This window comes from Cyprinodon tularosa, unplaced genomic scaffold (genome assembly GCF_016077235.1).
Source record: "Cyprinodon tularosa strain WSP-4 unplaced genomic scaffold, ASM1607723v1 ctg897, whole genome shotgun sequence".
In the NCBI taxonomy this organism is placed as follows: domain Eukaryota; kingdom Metazoa; phylum Chordata; class Actinopteri; order Cyprinodontiformes; family Cyprinodontidae; genus Cyprinodon; species Cyprinodon tularosa.
In genome coordinates, this window is record NW_024039670.1 from 123852 (window position 1) to 143071 (window position 19220).

The following is a 19220-nucleotide window of genomic DNA, read 5'->3' on the forward strand; positions in this document are numbered from 1 at the left end:
GATATATCTAAATAAGTTTCACTTCTTGATATCCCATTTAGAAATAATTCGTAAATTGTACATAAAATGCAATTACATATATCATTAATTATATATAACCTAATTTTAATAGATTATCTGAAATACATTTTCTTATCGATTCATTCATTGATTAAACTGTGAGAAAAAGGAGTGCGGATAGAGAATAGACATTTCCCTCTTTTAAACATTTTTAAGAGATGACACTTGAAAGAAGAAAGAATTGTATTGAATGAATCACACTCAGCAGGGATTAAAATCTTGTAAAGTCAGAAAAGTGATAGACATGTAAGAAAACACAATAGTTGTGCTGCACAACACTACCATCTAGTGTACGGGTCAAGTAATTATTGTAGGAAATGTATTTTAATTTGAAGGAAATATGAAAGGAATAAGAGAAAAACATCATAAAAAAGCAAACTAAAAGAGAATAATGAAAGAAGTGCAATAATTTATGCACCAGTCAGGGGCTTAACTACAACAAGTTCACACAAATAAGAATGATTTGATATAATAAACAGTTTAATCTCCCCAATTTCATCTCTTTGGGCCCTCGGTGCTTTGACTGCCTGTTCTCTCTCAGCTCCAGCAACTAAGCTCAGCTGTCTTCTCTTGATCAACCTAATTAGCATTTAAGCCTGTCTGTTTAGTCAGTTCTAGTCAGATCCTCCTGTTTATCTTCCTCCTGTGATGCCGCCCAAGGTGCTCCTGGTTAATTTATAATTCCTCATTACTCCTTTAATAAAGACTCAAGTACTTCATTTTGCCTGCTTGTGAATGACTTCACTTTGTATTACTCCCTTTTGGTCCTCAGAGGGCAAAACCAAAGAAAAAAACTCTTCTCATTCCTCCAGGAGGAAAGTCTCTCCATAGCATGATGCTGCCACCATATGCATCATGGTGGGGATGTTTTGTTCAGACTGACATCCTGAACTAATGTTTCAACACACATAGAATTTGCATGTGTAGCTAGTGTAGTTAATTATAGTAATCTGTATTTCACTACAATATCATTTTGATTTAAAGTGTTGTTATGGTTTCAGTTAATTTGTTTTTATTTTCTTTTTGGAAGCTTTTATTTAGAATTTTTGTGGGTTGCATATGTCTCTTCCTACCTGGTGCTATCCGTTCTTAGACGTGGGAAACAGATCCCTTTTTCATGAAACCGAATTAAAGGATTAAATCAGAACTTCTGGGGCAAATTAAGACGCTACTTGGTTTCACGAAAGCAGTAATACAGAAGTTATAAAGGTAATTTACTGTGTGCTGCTAGCCTGTTCCCGACTAAGATAACAGTCAGGCTTACACAAACCAGGATGCTATATCTCTGCTTCAGTGATTGGTAGCCTATGCCAGTGTTTCCCAAACTTTTTTGACCTGTGTACCCCTTTGGGTATTTTTGGTTACCATGAGTCCCCTTCTCAGTCAAAAGTATTAATGATTGTCCAAAACTGGAACATACGATAACTGATTATAAAATACAAATCTATTTTACTTAATATTTTAATTTAAGCATTCTTAGGCATTTTATTCTTCCCACCTCAAATAAAAAAAACACATAAACACGTTGCCTGGAAGTTAGTAAGAATTTAAAAATAATACAAAATAAAATCAAATTTTAAACCTACATTCATAAAACTGGAGCTCCACTGAGTAACTTCCTTATAATCGCATTTAAACTTAATGAATCTTATAACAAGATATAGAACAAAAATTATAGTCAGACAGAATTAGCTTTCAAGACACCCCAGCTTGTTTTGATGAACTCCATTAGCTCAGAGTGAAAAACAGCTCATATCAGGCTGTTCTATACATCCAGACTGTTCCTCTGCTTGGTTTTGGTGAACTTAAACATATAAGAAAAACTTGTATATCTTTTTAGAGACAGTTGTTCTAACTGTGACAGAAATGCCTTTAATAGAGTAATGTTGGAGAATCAATATTTAAATTTTTCTGAGTTCATGCATGAACTGAGAAAAAAAATCAAATACTGACTTTACTGCCTTTCTCGGGAGGCCATCTAGCGGATGAAATTCTGCTGGGTCCCAGAATTCAGCACAGCTCAAAACAAAGCCAGTTCTTTACCGCCACACAGATTATCTGAGAAATTGACCTCTGCATTTAACCAATCCCTTGGGGAGCAGTGGGCTGCCATTGTGGGGCACCTGGGGAGCAATAAGGGTCTTGCTCAGAGAGCCAGAACGGCAGTGGATTTCGAACTCACAACCTCAGAAGTCCATACTCTATGCCCTAACCACTAGGCTTCCACTCCGCCCTGCTAGTAGTAAGTTAGATGCTGAAAATATTAGCAAAGAGATGATTTACTGCACCATCAGCGGTATATTTGACATTAAAAGGATAGATGCACATCTTCATAACCTTTTCTGAGCAGAGAAGAATGAACTACAAAAAAGAGGGATTCCACAATATTGACCTTAGCATAAATTAATTTACGCACCACTGTTACGACCCGTCTAGGGTTGCCAGACCATAACATATTAAAGAGTGGATCCATCCTCTTCCCATCCCAAGTAGCTCACACATACAAAGTTGCACATCTTTAGAAAGTGATTTATTTACAAAAAGGAAAATAATTCTAAAGTTACAACATAAGTGGAGCAAATGACTTCAGAGAGAGCTATATGCCAAAAATAACAAACAAAAGGCAACTGTCTAAAACAAAGAAATGAACCAACTTACCTACTGCAGTATAAGTAAACAAATGACAGTCACCTTACCTCCCTAACTAAGAAAAACAGGAGAAAACTTAAGCAACAGAAATGGCAGCTCACTCTTACAAGCTCCAGAATGTTCAGGTGGTAACAGTGTGGCCAGTTGGGAAGAGTGGAGGACGGAACCAGGAAGTCCACATCAGCAGCCTTTTTATAGTTGTCACTTCCAGGAAGCCACCAATGGGATGTCATGATGTCATCATCCTGGAACCAATCAGCAACTGGCACCTGCACACTTACATTTGCACACAAATTATCACCAGCTGTAACAACCACAAAGAAACTTAGAAAGCGATTGACTTTTGAAGGGGATTTTGCTGACAGAAAATCCCAACGTTTAGGTCAGAGTCACTTATGGTTAGGGCTCTCAAATAAATACATTTATTGTGTGAATTACATTATCTGAATACATTTTGTTGTTTCCAAACCTGCTACCCACAGCACAGGATCCCTTCAAAAACATATCTTCCTTTCTTTAAAGGGACAGTGTGTAAGATTTATCTCCCGTCAAGTTTGTAGGATCTGGTTCCTCCCTGTCAAGTGTGTGAGATCTACTACATCTATATCAACCTCCGTCACCCTTGTCAAATCACCTATATTAGGCAATTACATTTCTCAGAAAAAAAAAGTACTGAAAGAACCCTATGGTCACCAGCAAGAAGAATAACAGCAGCTTATAACTGTTGCACCGCGGCTCATCCAGTGTAGGCTAAATAACCAACAAGCTGTCTCTATTGGAAGGACAAATCTGGCTTAATCAACTTTTATATTAGTTAGCTAGCTTCTGGAAATTTTTGGTTGCACTTTATTGTATTTACGTGCATCAGCACAAAAAGTTGTAGAACCAAGCCTTTTTTTCAGGCCTTCTTTTCAGAACTTGGCATTGGTTTAGCTCACAAAGTCCCAATAAAATCAATTTTTGTTTTTATTTTAAATGTACAAAAAAGGGGATAGGTCTAAAGGAATAGGTTGCTTGTGCAAGCACTATAGGCACAGTGATCTATTCTGATATTCAAATTTGAAATTAGGTGTACCCACATCAGGGTTCTTTGAAATCAGGGTCCAGTTTGGTCAATATATTTGTAATGTTTGGTTTGTATTCATTGATATCAAAGTGAACAGAGGTTAAATATCAATGCTACAATTTTGAACTCTTTAAAATGCTTTTTTATTGTATACCCAGTGCCAACGCAAGACACTTCAACCATAAATGAAAGTAAATTGACTATTGTTTTTATGTCCATTATTCATTCAAAATTAAATTCTTGCAAACAGAAGTTCTTTTAAATGTTGATGTTTGGGTTTTGATTAATCATTTTTCACAAACATTTATTAAAAATTAAAACTGAAGCCATATAAGGCGACACAGTAAGATAACATGATGTGCTTCACATAAGTGGGGCAATGACCCACATTATGCTCATGGCTGTAAAAGGCGTTTGCAGATCCTGGCACCATCCTTGCATTGGATCCAGTGCCAACAACTCAAGCCTTTTTTTTCCCCCCTTTTTTTTCTCACAGTCCTGCAAACAGAAGGTGTGAAAACAAACAAAGCTTATGTATGGAGGATGTAGCATTTGCAAGAGGCATGTGGCTTTAAATGAAAGCTGTTGGAAAAGCCTGGGCTATAAATAGATGCATGCTTTTCCAGTTTTATTTCCTCCTTTTTTCTTTAGAGAATAAAGAATAGCAATAATCCTCATTCCAAAAGGGTTTAAATGTTAGGTAAATAACCTTCTACTCCAGTGTGCTGATAGATGGACTCTGCCTGGAAAATGCGGGGTGACTCAGGCGGTGCATGTTCTCGTTAGGAGGAAACTAACGCTCCTATTCCCGCGACATCATCATCATCCCACATAAGTGGAGCTCCTCAGTCCTGCACGGCAGCCGCTCCTGGATGCGTGCTGAGCGGCGCCACAAGAGGAGCGGAGCGCTCTCCCACCTGGACTCACCGTTGCATCAAATTAAAGAAAATAATAACAATTACAGAGGACGCCTATTTGATTTAGGAGGAGCTAATCCTCCACCAGTGGGGGGGAAGGGGGATGCCATCCACGGATCGATCAGTTGGAGCGCGTAAGTTATCTGTTTTCTACCCAAACAATGCGATGTAATTCCTGATACCTGCGCGTTGGATGGCCATGTTTTAGTGAGCAGAAAAAAGGCCAGAGCAGGATGCTTTTCACAGATCTACGCCTGTAGTATTAGTACTACAGTAGGATGTGTTTGCATTGATTTGGTGGTGGTGGGGGGGGTGGGGGAGTTCAGAAAGCCGAGCCGTTGTTTGCAACATCAGCACCAGGCTGAGCGATGCCTTTTGGCTGCAGGCTGCCTGACAACCTTCAACTGGAGCTTGGTGCTGAAAGGACAGCGGTCAGCAGGAGCCCGGATTCACCCCAAAGCACCGAAAACGCCTCGAACATGACAAGTTATAACAGACTGCGTTGATTAGACTTTCATAATTCAACAGATTCTGTTTGGACAAACATCCAGAGAGAAATCAATCTGCCATCGACTGTTTGAGAAATCCTTTCAAATGGGCTCAGATTTTTCAGGGCATTCTGCAGAGTTGTATTTTCCATTTTGCCTTCACGAAGTTTGACTGGTTGTAACATTCTGATGCATATGGCAAAGTTTGATGTAGTTAAATTGGAAATTATTTTTTTGCTGGTCAATTCAAAATGGAAGATAGATTATACATAAATGTTCAATACTTTGTAGGAACACATTTTGCAAGAATTAGAACTGATTGTGTTTTATTTCCTCCAAAGGTTGAAAATATTGCAAAATAAATCAGATTCTTAACCTGGTGAGACAATCATATGTAGGTCTAGTACCAATCTAGAATGCTTTGATCTAATTGCTGTATGTTCTGTTGAAAAGGGTAGTTCTCTACCTTTTTCTAAAGTATTTTGCAATGTTGACACTTTTTGTTCTCTGTATGTATTCATCTCAGTAGTAGGGATGTGCACAGCTGACCTTTCTTCTAAGAGATTTTACATCAAGCCCCAAAAAACAAACAAACAAACAAAAAAATTCTGAGCAGAGCACCTTTTTCCACACATTCACTGTTTGCTGCATGGGTTATTTTCTAATTTCAAACATTGTATTTCCTTTCTGCTAGTAGTTGTCCTGTCACCTTATCGTGCATCTCTGCAGCTCCTCCAGAGTTACCATGAACATCTTTGCTGCTGCTTAATGCTCTCCTTTTCCAGTCCGTTGGTTTTGGTGCACAGGTATTGGTAGGTTTGATTTTTCAAAGCTTAGGATCAGGGCAGAAAGAATTAATCAGATAAATCTTGATTAATCGATTATTGTAATAATCACCAACTAATTTAGTAATCAACTAATTGTTAAATAGAGTATAGAGACTGTAAAATATGCCTTTAGCTGAAAGAACAACCCACATAGAGCAGTAATCATTTCAAAATTGTAAACAAATATCTAAACATTTTGCATTGAAGATTTAAAAGAAAATTAGTTTGTTAATATGCTTTATCCAGAAGTTTCTCCCATCCAATTCCATCACGTTTATCCCAAGCAGGGCCACGAGGGGTCTCCAGCTGTCTATAGGCGAGAGGCGGGGTCCACCCTGGACAGGTCACCAGTCCATTGCAGGGCAACACAGAGACAAACTGAACAAACAGACATGTTTTGGACTGTAGGAGGAAGCTGGAGTACCTGGAGAGAACCCATGCATGCTCAGGGAGGCGACAGTGCTACCAACTGTGCCACAAGAGTTTTAGTTTCACCAGGTTTCATTTAGTAAAGAAAATCTTCTTTAAGGGGCCTTTGACTATCCGATTACTAATCAGTTAATCTAATAATTAATTAAAATATTAATCTATTTGCAAAATAATCAGTAGTTGCAGCCCTACTTAGGATGTAGTTTTATTACCCACCTTCCTTTTCACCTCACTAGTTTATATGTCTTAATTACTGTGTGTGAGCACTAATGTGCTCTACAAAGCTCTGAGGCCTTCACAGATGCAAACTTGGAGCTCACATTTTCTAATTTGCCTACTTCTGAAGAGAATAGCATTCTTTCTTAAGCTGCAGAAGACCGTTGCTACTGACTATAAAAAGACACCCTGGAGACTGAACCCACCCGAGGTTTTATTTTTATAAATAGGTTTAAAGATATGAATGCAAATGGCTAAAAAGCAATGGTGTAGGTAAAAATAAGCCAAAGTTTAACTTCATAATCAGTCTTAGATAGAATTAACCTCTATTTAATTCAAGCTTCTGCCCTGTTGTATTAATCCAAACATGATGGACCAATCTGAGTAATGAGCCTGAGAATAGTTACAAAGCTACACTTCGTTTCCTATCTGAGTACAAGATTATTTAAAGGTTAAGCTCTGTTTTTTGTTGCTTTTTCAATGGAGTAAACAGAAATCACACCTTGCCCTTTTCAACAACAATGGAAAGCGCCTGTTTGTTTTTGTATCTGTGCTGAACAGCTTGTTCATGTTTTTAAAGTGAGAGAAAAGCATTTCAGTGTTTTTATCATAAGTTTTAACAGTGACAGAAATGTTATACTTCATAGCTTTTTTTTGGGTTTTATTACTTTGCTAAGGAAAAAAAAAATTACATTTCAAGAGGAAATATTATCTTCATTATATAGAGGTATTATTAGAGGGGCTTCTTAAAAAAGAAAAGTTCCTTTGTGTCTTTTATTGCCACCTTTTGTGTAAGGTGTTATTTTCTGTATATATATTTTATCCTTAAGCAGTGTTAAGAACAAATGATCTGCTTTGGGTAGCTATTGAGTTTTTCTTGAGGTTATTCAGTCGAAGCAAGAAATAAATACACAAACATTTCTTCCTCTTCCTTTAGATGCACTCACTTCCTCTTGCTGCCAGTGTTGTTTAAGCTCTGCCCTGGAGGCACCAGGATTCTGCAGTTCTATCTGCCTGAGTTTACAGGACATCCTGAAAACTTCTTATAAACTGAATCTCTCAGCTTTTTAATATTCTTAAAAAACTGCTTTTGATAACTTTTGCTTCTGTTTGGAGGTAACCATTGCTAATCAACATTTTTTTGAGACAATTGGTCTACGGATAATATTTGAAAAGAGAAGGTGCTGATTTGTACTTAAATTGGAGATGCTCAGAAATTAAAACATATAAGCATTAATGGTGTTTCTAAGGGGATTTTTTTACATCTCTATCAGGACTTTATGTGGTTGAAAGGTGGTTGATCAAATTGGCAAGCTTAACCGTATTAGAAATAACTATAAGTGGGACATATGCGGTCAATAAATTGAGTTTTCTGGGCTAAGTAAGTGGTCAACTTTGAGTAGCCATTCAAAACTCTTCTCTCCAGGTGCCTAATGTTTTGAGGGACCTGCGAAAATTAGGATTGTTGGATCAATTTGTGCAGAAATGAAGAGATTTTTTTTAACTCACCAATCTGTTTGCAACAAATTGATTTTTACTTCCTTCAGAGAATTCTAAAAATGGGAAATTGCATGAAACCTTTTCACCGTGTCAGTGTCTACTAGAAGGAAGTAGAAACTAATACGTAGTAAATCAAATTTTTAGTGCTATTTTATGCCAATAAATACTATAGGGGATTTTTCTGTTGACTATAAGCCAATTTTTCTGAAAAATGTATCAGTCTGTTTATATCAAAATCTGTGGTTCATTAATTACATAAATTATCATTAATTGAGCTGTCTGTCACCAAATCAGAAATCCTGGGGGTAAATAAAAAAAAAGAAAGTCACTTGAAACTTTGAAAAATTTAGGTAATAATACCAAGGGAGTAGTAAATATTCTAAATTATCAGCTTATAGACTGTGCAGAAAACATACTAATTCTACAATAATCACAATAAAAATTGTAATGACAGAAGAACCAACATACAGGATTAAGGAAATTAAAGAATGTTTTGTAAAGTATTGAAAAAACTGCACATTTCCAACCTCTAATAGACTTTGACCAGGATATGGAATTGATGCTAAAGTCATTATCCCTACCAAAGATGACAGAAGATCAAATAGATTAATAACGTCGGACATAACATAGGAGGATATATATATATATGCTACTATATAGTCTGACTCAAAGCAAATAAATCTCCTGATAAGGGCGGTTTTACAGCAAGAAGGTATAAAAATTTAAAAGAGGAGTTATCACCCTTATTAATGTGAAAATTTAATTGGGTCTTATCAAAGAGGGAAACCACACCAGCATTGATATGGTGTGGTTATTAATATCTTGAACCTAGATTACAAACAATTTACCTCAATAATCATTGGAGACTAGAAAAACTTTAGCACCAATTAGTAATATGGATTGAATAGACTTTATACAGTCTCGTCAGACACATGACAATATAAAGAGACCTTTACATATCATTAGAAATATAAACCAAAATGCAGGCTTTGCTGATCATAGATTTGAATCAGTAACATGAATGCTTTTATTTAAGTGCACACATTTGGTTTTAGCCAGGATGGGATTAAAATAATTCGTTTTACAATAAACCATCAGCCAGACTAAATATTAATGGTGAATTGACAGACTCTTTTCTGTTAGAAAGGTCTATAAGACATTGCTGTCTGCTGAGTCCCTTGCTGTTTGCTTTGTTCATAGAGCCTATAGAGCAGGAGTCGGCAACCTGCGGCTCCAGACCCGCATGCGGCTCTTCAGCGCCCCCCTTGCGGCTCCCTGGAGCTTTTTCCAAAATTTATGAAAATTGTCTATTTTTGTTTGTTCATTTTAAAATGGTGGGCAGGAGGTTAAACAAACATTAATTTGGTTTTCCAATGCTGTAAAAATCTGTATTATAAATATAAACATTTCTTTGAACGAAAATTTGTATCATAGCCGTAGAGATCAGTGGTCATTGTCTGCAACACACCTTTCAGCGCAGCGCTGTGTGAAGCAAACATAGTGGTCGGTGTGTCATGGGCCAAGGATCCCAAAGGGAAAAAAGGATGCTAGCTGATGAGAACAGAGGATTTAAAGAAGAACGGACCAAATAATTTGCTTTCATTATCAATGCGGAAGGATTGTCTGTATTTTTGCTTTGTAATGAGAAGTTGTCAAGTAATAAAAAGATTAATTTGGAAAGGCATTTCCAGGGAAGGCATGCCAAATATGAAGCTGATGTCAAAGTTTGAAGTGAGAGAAAAAGTGAGATTGGAGTACTTCGGAATAAATTGGAGGAGCACAAAGATAGATTAGAGAAGTGGATTGCATCTCCACTGCTGCTGCTAGTTTTGTTGCAAGAATGGAAATCCGTTCACAGATCAAGCAGGTAGCGCTCTGATGCAAGGATGGGAATTTTCTTACATTTTTCCCCCCCAAATTCTAAAAAATGAAAATAATAACAAGGAATGTTGGTGAAGAGGATGTTAAATTGAGGCTGAAACAGTTGGATCAGACGAACGGTAATGTGAAACCGGACGGAGTTAGGCAGGTGAATGAATTGAGTAATCCAGCCAGTCATCAGTTAAAACATGCTTTTAGCTGACAGAGCAACCCACTTAGAGCAGTAATATACCATGATTGTAAAAAAAAAAAAAAAGTATAACTATTTTGCATTGAAGATAAAACATTTTTTTCATCTGTCAATATGCTCTATCCAGAAATCCTCAAGTGGAAAAGTTTGAACTTTCCGTATAGTCTTCTTTGAAGAAACTTTGGCTATCCGATTGTTAATCGCAAAAATAATCGACAAATTAATAAATTTGCAAAATAATCATTAGTTGCAGCTCTAGATATCACTGCAAGAAATAAATAAATACTGAAAGATGATAACATACTAGGGGAAGAACTCTTATATATCTTTAAGAACGCATAAAAACTGGAATATTTTTTGAAAGCAGTCTCCAAATTATATAATACTTACCAGACATTGAAGGAAAACCCAAGTTTGAAAATAAAGACAAGATGGGAAGCAGAATCTAGGACTAAAATACCGGTGGAAGAATGGAGCAGGATATGGACAACAATGTTTAACAACGTACTCTCCCTGCTGGAAGGAATTTAGCTGGAAGAACAGGATTTGGTTTTTTGCACCCCAGAATAATCATTTAAATATTCAAATCAAACTGGCTGTTGGAGATCATGTGGAGGGAAAGAATTGGGTCTTCTATATATTTTTTGAAACTGTACCACAATATCCCCTTTTTGGATGAAGGTTAGAGATATTGTTGAAGCCATCTTTGGAAATAAAAATATTTAGGATTTTTAAATCGTATACCTAAGAGATCTTTGGAAAATTAAATGTAGAAAAAAAAAAAAAAAAAAATGTATTAAGTACTCTGCTAGTGGCTTAAAAAAATCTATAACCAGGATACGGTTAAAAATTAATAGATAGACATAATCTACAATACATGCAAAATGGAAATAATCAGCTTCAATCTGAGGACACATAGTGGCATTTTTAAAGAAAGTTGTTCTAAATGACTCAAATACAGTATGTGATTAAGAGGCGTGATTTAATCTGAAAAAAAGTGTGACATCTGTATGACAGATGAGTAGATATGGATAATAATGTAATTAGGAAAAAACCTTTCCCCTCACAGAGTTAATGTTTGTTATAAAAGCTAATAAAAAAGAAAAAAGAAAATGTAATGCTATTTTAAAAGGGAAAAACTCCGAAGCCCTGAACCTTCTGAGAGCCTGGAGCATCATTGATCAGGACCACTTTAAAAGATTGCATGAAAAGTCTTGCTGCTTAGATCATGAGTAAACAGCAATATGATGCTGCAGAGGCTCTGCAAAGCCAGGGATAAAAGAAGAATAAAGGGGGACTAATTCAGAGCTGAGTACTGAGTGTTTTTCCTTTATGAATCTCCGCGATCGAAGAGGTTTAATAAGAGCTAAAGGTTTCAGTGTTGAAGCAGCCTTGAACCGACGTCAGTGGGTCTCATGAAGGACAGCTCACCCTGAGCTTTTACAGAGCTCCATCACTTTACTTAAACCGCTCGGCCTCTTTCCAAACCTTGGGGATCCTGTCAAAAACACCTAATTTAAAACCTGATTCATTCCTTCACTCCTAATCACTAATCAGTCAGCTCATGTGCTGCTCTACAGTCTCTTATAAGACCTGTGTTTGTTTTGCTTTTTTTCTGCCTATTTAATCTTGTTTGTTTTTACCTTTCAAGCTTTTCAGCTAGATTGCAGCAAAACCTGGGAAGCATAAAGCTGTTTTATAATGTACTGTCGAATCTGCTGATTAGGGCTTCTTTTTGTTTTGTTTTTTTGTTTTGTTTGTTTTTAAAGATGCTCCGAAGCATATGTGCTTGGGTCTTCAGCCTCAAGAGGAAAGGGCCTCTAAGTTTAATTTTGTTTTAAGCAGGATTGAATTGTCCAAGGACACAGTCTACTTCAACACCTTCTACATTGAGTGTCTTTGTCTGTTTTATTTTTATAGAATTGAGACAGGAGAGGTCTTTCATTATAGATGATTCACAGTCAGAAACAAGCTCTTGCAGTGTTCATTTGTGGAGACAATTAGAGCGTGTTTAGTGGGGCTGAACTGTGCCAGCTGACCTTGACGAAGGCAGCTCTGGACTAACTCTTGTCTAAAGAGAGTCTGTTCATGTGCACTTCGAAGGGGGAGGTTACTGACGCAATCAGACCGGGAACATTGGCACCTGTGACTGAAGTGTTTTTTGCTGCTGAATGAATTATCGTGCAGCAGCTAAAGAGATGTGGCTTCTGTCACAAATGCATGCTTCACACACTGAATGACTGATGTGAATATCCGATCAGGTTATTCAGATCTTATTCTGTTAACAAATAAGTAGATATATAAAAATAGTTGCAAAACTGTATTTCTTCTTAACAATTATCCCAAGCTCCGTCAGGTTGGAGATAAAACAGCTGTGAGCAGCATTTTTCAAGTGTCGTATCAGATTTCCAGTTTGATTTGGGACTTTGAACTAAATTTCTGCATCAAACTGCTAAAAAAAAGAAATCTAAATAATACATTTTTTTTTTTTTTTATAAGTTAATTTGTTCTTGATTTGAGGATGTAGGTGAGACAATTTGTCAATGGAACAAGTAACTGACATTTAAAATAAGAAAAAAAATATTTCATTGTCTTATTTCAAATGCATTTAATCTAATTATCTTATTTTAAGGTAAAAAAACAAAACTAATCCCATTTGCAAATCATCTTATTTGCCTACACAAATTAAGGGAACATACACTTATTTTAAGAAATGTTGACTTATTTTTAGATTGTTTTGGCAGTGCAGTGTCTTGTTTCTTGCCCCCACATTCCAAACCCTTTATTACTTCTCTTCTCCACTCCACTCACACCTGAAAGAGCAATTGCATAGTTAAATTAAAGGTATAGTGGAGGATCCAGACCCTGTACCCGCTCCTGAAAGGGGATGCCTATTAAATGCGTGCGAGAGAGCACGAACAAGCCCATTTCTCCTTGTGCACGCTCTGTTTAAAAGTTGCTGTTTGCATCACCCATACAAGCTTACTTTCCAAAAAAATTTGCTATTTTTCGATTATGTCAGACTCAGCATCGGTAAGTGAAAATGGGGACGAGCATGTAGGACAGCCTTACGTAAACACATCACCAGAAATATTGACAATTAGGAGAGCCACTTATTTTGAGGATCCAACTGGAAATAGACAATCCTCCACTATACCTTTATTTAACGAGAGCCAATCCGCATTCTCCGTGACTTCTCCGAACGTCACTGTTCACATACTTAGTCCCCGTCCTTCACCGTCAAACTACGGAACAATTCCAGTTTTTACTCTGGAATCTGACCAGATAAAGCGCTGCAGTTGCAATCCTATCCAACATGAAAAGAGAACTTTAACAACGTCTGGTTTGTCAAAGTAAAATAGGGTAACAACTCATCAGTTACTAGAATTGAAGAAAAATTAGAATGTTTTATGTAATTGTTGGACACAAACCACAACTACTTCAACTTTAAATTTGCCATCTCAATCAAAATACATATAATTATTTTTCCGATAGGCTTAAACATTTTCCCGATTACTTTCCCACCAACTCCCAAGAGCACATGTAGATCAGTTGTACGTTTTGATGATGTCATACTACGTAAATTAAGCTTTCATCACCTAATATTGTGCTTCTATATATTAACCGTGCAAGCTCTCTTCGAGCTCCAAGGAACTGAGAGTGGAGTAAGACGGGAGTAATCGCGGATGCTGTACCATTTGCTTCGTAGAGGCGGACTGGAACAGAAAGAAGTAATGGATGTAGAATGCGGGGTCAGAGTTCGAATGGTGATGTTGTTAGTTCTACCCACATTAGACACGTGAGTCAAAAGTGTAAGTTTTGTCTCATCAGAACCAGAGCATCTTCTTCCTTAACTGAGTCTGCAACTTAGCTTGTGGCTAACTGCAGACTTTTTATGGCTTTATTTCATAAACTCTGCAATCTTTCCAGTTTTAAACAAAGGCCACCTGAGCTGCTCCCTTCAATGATTGACTTCTGAAGTTAATTGGTTGCACTGAATTTTGATGGATTTTGATGCAAAAGGGTTGCTGAATATTGATCTCTGAGCGGCAATACCATTTAGACATTTATGTTTTAAATGCTTTAAAACTGTAGCCGACACAGATATAAGCGGCTGGCTTGCTCAAGTCACCCGTCCTGCAAACAGGAAGCTTGGGTTCGTATTCCACCAGGGGGGAATGAGCTGTCAGTGTGGGTCCTAAGGCAAGAACCCTAAATGCCTGCTTTGGGGAGTGGCGGCCTAGTGGTTAGGGCATTGTGCCTTTGCTCTAAGTTCAACCCCCACTCCCACGGACTGCCACTCTTGCTCCCCGAGCAAAGACCCTTAACCACACACTGCTCCCTGGGCGCCGAGCAATGGCAGCCCAATGCTCCCCAAGGGGATGGGTTAAATAACAGAGTTTATTTCGTTGCTCTGTACTTGTGACAATGTAATGACAATAAAAAAAATTAAAAATAAAACAAAAAAAGAAATGGAGGAAATAAAAACACTGGAAAAAGATTTAAAACAAGTGCCGGGTAAACACAGCAGCACTTAACCTATAATTACATTGCTCGATATCTGCTGATGTTATGCAGATGCTCCATCTGCTCTGATGAAGACGGACTAACTTTTAAATGCCTTATGTTTAAAATGAGGCTTGGCATACTCCCCATATGATTTGCTAATGATTACCCCTTGAAGACGTATAACTCAAGAAACATTTAAATTTCAATTCCAGGCTGCCAGTTAATCATTCAGTGACAAAATAAATTTAATAAAACAAGACCTTGCCCTAATGGAGAACGCCTTAACAAAGCAGAACAGTGTGAACTTTGCACCATTGATCCCAATGCACATGAGCTATTCAGAACGACAGGATCACAAAGGCAGAGGGATTACACATCTAATTACACATTCCTATAAATATTGTTCAATTTTGAAGCTACTTAATTTGTTTTCCAAATGTTGCATGAATGGAAAGGTAGAAAACCGCTTGATAGCAGTTTGAAAATTTGCATTCCAGAAGTCAGTCGGGGGAGTAGTTTTTTTTTTCCCCAAGTCTTATTTGTTTTCTTTCTCTGAACATGACTGCTTGTCACAACTATAAATTTGAGTTTAAAATGAGTTTGTGAGTCACCTAAACAAACAGCCCAAATGTTTTCATGATTTTTTCTTCCCCCCAAGGAATTTAACATGCAGTTCTGGCATCCTGTTAGAAAAATAGCTAGAAAGCCTCCGAATAGAGCCATTCAATAGAAAAAAAATTAAATGCATTCTTCCCATGTCACATTCTTTAGAAAAATTGTAAAATGTGAAAAAGTTGTGTGATTGCTTTCAGTTCTAAGACCTTGGACTTTTCAGCTTTGCAGCCACTACATTAGCAAAGAGCAGCTCTGTGGGGAAAGAGTCCAATTAGAGTTGAAAAGTAAAAATTGTTCCTCATGGTGGTTGAAAAATCCCATTCAGACATGAGGTTCACTGATGGTTTATTCAATAAATTTAGATCATAAAGCTGTCCCTGTTAAGCTCTTATAAAGTTAGGATTGTTCCTAATACAAGCATCGATCCTCTTACAATCATATTTTAGAATTATTTTCTATTCAGCATCATGTTGTTGTATTAACACTCTTGCACACAATGAAGAAAGGTTTTATGAGTAATTGATAAAACAACAGTTTTGAATTTCATTTTCCTTGTGCATGTGTTCTAGTTTGTGTTTGAATTAGTGTTGCACCGATACCAGTATTGGGCGGGGCGGGGATCACTAAAATGGCTGTATCGGTGTCGGCGAGTACCAACAAATAGAGCACCGATACCATTTTGAGAGCCAAAAGTTTATTCAACTAGTGCAACCCATTCCAGGTAGGCAATAAAAAGTTCTACTGGATTCACTTTGTATTAGTATTTTTCCTGCTTCATAAAGGTTAGCAGCAACAAAAGGCGTAGTCAGAAAACTTTTATAAGGGTGTCCAGGCAATAACCAATGTATACTGGGGGCTGGTCAAAAGTGGATAGGCACCAGAACCTCAGGGTCAATCTAAACTGTTCCAACTGAAACAAGCACAACGTCACCATTTCTAAATAAAGACAAACTATAGTTTCCTATAGCCTTTGCTAACAAATAAATGAATACATTTAAACATTCGTCTATATAAAAGCTATATTTGATAAAATTCTTTGAGGTTTGAGTTCTGGAGCAAACATCTTTTCCATCGTCATTATCAATATGTCATGTCCCGCACTTTATGTCAGTTTTTAAATGTCAGTCTTGTATATTTCTTGTATATTTGTATATTGCAGAGAGTAAACATAATTTCATTTCCCTTGTATGTCTTGTACATATGAAGAAAATGACTATAAAAGCTGACTTGACTTGACAATATCATTCTACATTAAATTGATATTTACAAGTACTAATATCTACATAAATTGATAATTTAATAGGTTTTAATTAAAATAGTTATTTACAGTTTCTATGATTCCACTGAAGTCTGATGACGCGCAGAGACACATAATTTTCTCTTTATGGCATATAACATAAAATCTAGTTCTGAAAGAGCATGAATTCTGTACTAATCATCTCTAATGTTAGTATATTGATGTGCATAATTAACTACAGTGTTTTTGTTTTCAAGTAATTGTTAATATATATAAAATTAAAATGTTTTGAATATTCTACTTGAGAGAAAAAAATGGTAGAGGTGGCCACAGGGATGACCCCCACCTAGCTCCGCCCCTGGCAGCAACAAAGCCATGATGGCAATTATTTTACATCCAAATAGTATGCAGTTCTTCATATATACACACACACTAAGTTAAGTTTGTATCTGTATCGGCCAATACTTCACAGCTAGGTATCGAGTATCAGGGCCAAAAAATGGCATCGGTGCAGCACTAGTGTGAATAATAAACTGTAAAACATTTATCTCCACTTTGATGTTTCTTCTGTATTCCTCCATAGCTGAGAGCTGATATATTTTGCTTTCTCTAGTATTATTATTTAAACATTTATGGTCTGTACCTAATGATGAAAGCACTCAGCACCCCTGTTTTTTTTTTTTTTGTTTTTTTTCTAAATATAACCTACCTGTACAACCCTATAACTCTTGTTTCTATAGAGGCGGTCACATTTATTAAGGTACTTTCTCTACAGTATATCCCTTTCATATTGAAGGGCAGGAAAAAACAATCTCTCAGTAAGGTTGATGCAGATTTCTTCTTTCTTCTTTTCTGTCGTTCAGTCAAGTGCATAGATTGTTGCCCCTGGCTACTACTTTCTTTTACTCTTGGTTTAGCTCATGTTTTATATTGTATGGTTACAAATAAATACATAAATTCAGCTCTATTAGACTTCTTAAAATAATAGGAAAATACATTCGAAATAAAATGTTCATTTTTCTGTATTTGATATTCGCAGAGTAGAAATAGATTAAATATATGTCTATTAATGGAGGATTTTGGTGAGGGGCAACGGGGCACTGTTATTGGACTGATTCTGTTGTTTAAAAAAAAAAAACCCAGCCATGCATTATGTTCTTTCAATAATAAGATTTTTTTCAGAGTTAGATTTTACATAAAAAGCCAACTATGTTCTCTCTGCTGGATGATGAGGCTGTAGTTCCCACCTGAGAGTCATTCGCAGCCATTGGAACAAGAGGTCATTTATCTTGCTTTGCAGTATCATTATCAGTGGGAAGCGCACATTAGACCCACATACAACATGCCCTGCCTGGAGACTGTGCAGAAATAATTCACAGATTGATAATTTATGCCACATTCACTCTCCTCCTGTGTGCTTTGCAAATGTTCTTTACTCCTTTTTTTTCATCTTTTTATCTAGTTTTGTGTAACGATACGCTACAATCGTGGTCATATGCATAAACACAGACGTTTATGTAAGACACATACAGACTGAATCATTAAATGAAGAGGGCGGGCAGAGGCCTTGCTGGCGTATGAAATATTCATGAGTGGTTTTCAAGGGTTGAAGAGGTGAAGCAAAGAGGAGACAGGGAGGGAAAAAAAAACACAAAACAGGGAATGACGCACTTCTCTGCTCCTGTCCTTTGGAGGGAGTTGTACAACTGATGTTTCTATTCGGCTCCTGAATAAGTCAAAGGACCTCAGCAGCAGCAGCAGGGATCGCTCTATGTGTCGTTTATAAATTAAATTGTTCAGATTTAAGATCGTTTCTTAGAAACAATAAAAAATATTGTTTCTTTTTTTTTTTCTTCATCAAATTCCTTGTAAACTTTGGTTAAAAATATGATTTCCCCTCATTTCTAATTGGTAGCAACGAAGCTAAAGGGTTTGGTTGGTGTGCAGGTGACGGCGATCAGCTATGCATGAGCCTCCATTCATCATGATTAAATGAGTAAGAGACTGAGAGCAGCCTGACCGTTCGCCCGTCAGATTAGCATTACGATATGAGAAATGGATTAATTAAGAAATTAAATCTCATTTGAATGATGCACATAAGAGGTCTATCTATCAGCAGAAGCTTTACCCTGAAACCAAATTATTTCCTTGGTCACATCAGGAATCTGCAGGTCTCTGTGTTGCCCTGCAACTCTGTCAACAAGGATCAAGGGTGTACCCTGCCTTTAGCCCATAGACTGCCGGAGATACACTCTGACACTGATGGAATAAGCGAGAGGAGATGGATGGATGGATGGTTTAAATATCTGGTGGTCACCTATTCACTGTGTCTGTTTGGGAAAATTATTGCAGGCAGACATGGTAAGTTAACACCACAGAGGAAAATGTCGGACAGGAAGATACAGATGTGAGAGATGAATGGAGGGTGAGTGTGTACAGACAATGAGTAATAAAATGTTTTTTTTTTGTTCATAAATATATGAAATTTATAGATGCATAAAAAAAATATCCTTTGGAGGTGGGAGGGAGTTGCAGGGTGGCAAGTAATGTGTCTACATAAAAGGGTTGTCAAAAGTATTGATACTCAAAAAAGTATCGATACTGAAACATTGTATCCGGATACAATACTTGTTTTT

The 19220-nt window shown here is 36.9% G+C and overlaps 1 protein-coding gene across 1 annotated transcript in view; it reads left to right on the plus strand.

Annotated features, from left to right (window-relative positions):
- Nucleotides 1–4430: 4430 nt before the first annotated feature.
- The window catches only part of tbkbp1 (TBK1 binding protein 1), a gene marked incomplete at its 3' end in the record, with an annotated part of 90883 nt that continues 76093 nt past the window's right edge, over nucleotides 4431–19220 (plus strand). The window contains exon 1 of the mRNA XM_038273889.1: nucleotides 4431–4826. Coding sequence (XP_038129817.1) covers nucleotides 4648–4826 — 179 coding nt within the window. The remainder of the gene's footprint in view (nucleotides 4827–19220) is intronic.